The sequence below is a fragment of the Penaeus monodon genome, chromosome 25, assembly GCF_015228065.2.
Source record: "Penaeus monodon isolate SGIC_2016 chromosome 25, NSTDA_Pmon_1, whole genome shotgun sequence".
In the NCBI taxonomy this organism is placed as follows: Eukaryota; Metazoa; Arthropoda; class Malacostraca; order Decapoda; family Penaeidae; genus Penaeus; species Penaeus monodon.
In genome coordinates this window covers 34,275,422-34,276,908 of record NC_051410.1, presented here as the reverse complement: position 1 = coordinate 34,276,908, position 1,487 = coordinate 34,275,422, and the positions used below count along the sequence as shown (strand labels likewise).

The window sequence follows — 1,487 nt, the reverse complement described above, 5'->3', positions numbered from 1 at the left end:
GTTGACAATGCTCTAGAATACTTATAATACAGCAATGACCAGCTCCTTAAAATACAGGAGCAATTTCATTATCAAAGAAAGAGCATTTCTACTTAGTATCTAATGTTGCCTCAGGTCTCTCCTCTTCTCTTTCAAGGTACGTGTTCAGACATCTTGTGCCCAAAGAGTCTAAAAATCAGAGTCATCATCATCATCACTTAGGGCATAGGTGATTACTTTCTTTTGTCGCCCAGATCGCTCCCTTGGAACAACTTCAGAAATATTGAAGTCGTCAGACACGTTCAAAGCTGCTTTACCCTGAAAATTATAAAACTTAGAATAAATAAACAAAAATAGCAACCAAATTCTTTATAACTTTTATTTCTATTTTATCTTATTTACTGAGCCTTTATTAAGATATAATCCCTAGTACTAGAAATCTCCTCACCTTAGGAGCTATGTCATCAAACATGTCATCTGAATCAGAGTCATTCTTCTTCTTGGCTGCAGCAGTCTTCTTTGGGCCCGGCTTCTTCTTGGGCTTGGGCTCATCATCCGACATGTCATTGTCAGCGGAAGCCTTCTTCTTGGGACGGCCTGCTTTCTTCTTGGGCTTGGGTTCATCGTCAGACATGTCATCTGGGACCACAGTAGCCTTCTTCTTAGGTCCTGGCTTCTTCTTGGGCTGTGGCACGCTGTCCTCCTCACTACTGCTGTCACCCTTGGTGCGCTTCTTGGCGGGAGCTTTTTTGACTATTAAGGAGAAGAGGAAATATCTGTCACACAAGCTTGAATCTTTCTACTATCTTAGAATATGAAATGGAGTAATATTGATATTACACCATTTCATATTCTAAGATACTCAAAGAAAGAAAAAAATCTATCCTTACTCTCTCTAAAAAAAAAGAATCACTATGCAAGTAACTCAAACTTGTATTATACTTACCAACAGGTTCAGGTTCATATTTGGGTGGGCTTGCGGATCCCATCATTGAGTCAAACAGATCTGATGCTGTGGGTTTGTCTGTAACATCAAAGATTCCCCTTTCATAAAACTGCCATTTGTGAAACTCCATGTATAATTTTTTATAGTCACAAATAAAAGGAATATGTATAAATGTATAAAAAGATATTAGTCAACATCCATCTTATTTCAGGAAGCAAAGTGGACATTCTCAATTAAAAAAGAAAAAAAAATAATAATAATTTTTAAGGAATCCTATATAACCATTCTATTAACATGAGATTTGACTTGATTATACTATGAGAAAAAGAATAATTGAACAAATCTAGAAATACTTACATAGGATCACCCTCATCACAGAGATATTTCAACATCTAGTTAGTCTTACCTTGCGCAACAGGTACAGCAGTGGTTTTCTTGGGTTTTACATCAAATTCTGAATCTGTATCACTTATTACAACCTCATCTTTTGGTTCTACTTTCCTGGAAATATAAAATATACGTTGTTAATAATCAATCCTTCATAAAATAAGTTTATATACAA

General features: G+C 35.8%; 1 protein-coding gene across 1 annotated transcript in view; it reads right to left on the bottom strand.

The window, feature by feature from the left end:
* Positions 1–1,487, bottom strand: part of LOC119589164 (DNA topoisomerase 2-like) — a gene marked incomplete in the record, with an annotated part of 20,493 nt that overhangs the window by 539 nt on the left and 18,467 nt on the right. The window contains 4 exon segments of the mRNA XM_037937751.1: positions 1–297; positions 428–732; positions 926–1,003; positions 1,332–1,426. Coding sequence (XP_037793679.1) covers positions 169–297; positions 428–732; positions 926–1,003; positions 1,332–1,426 — 607 coding nt within the window.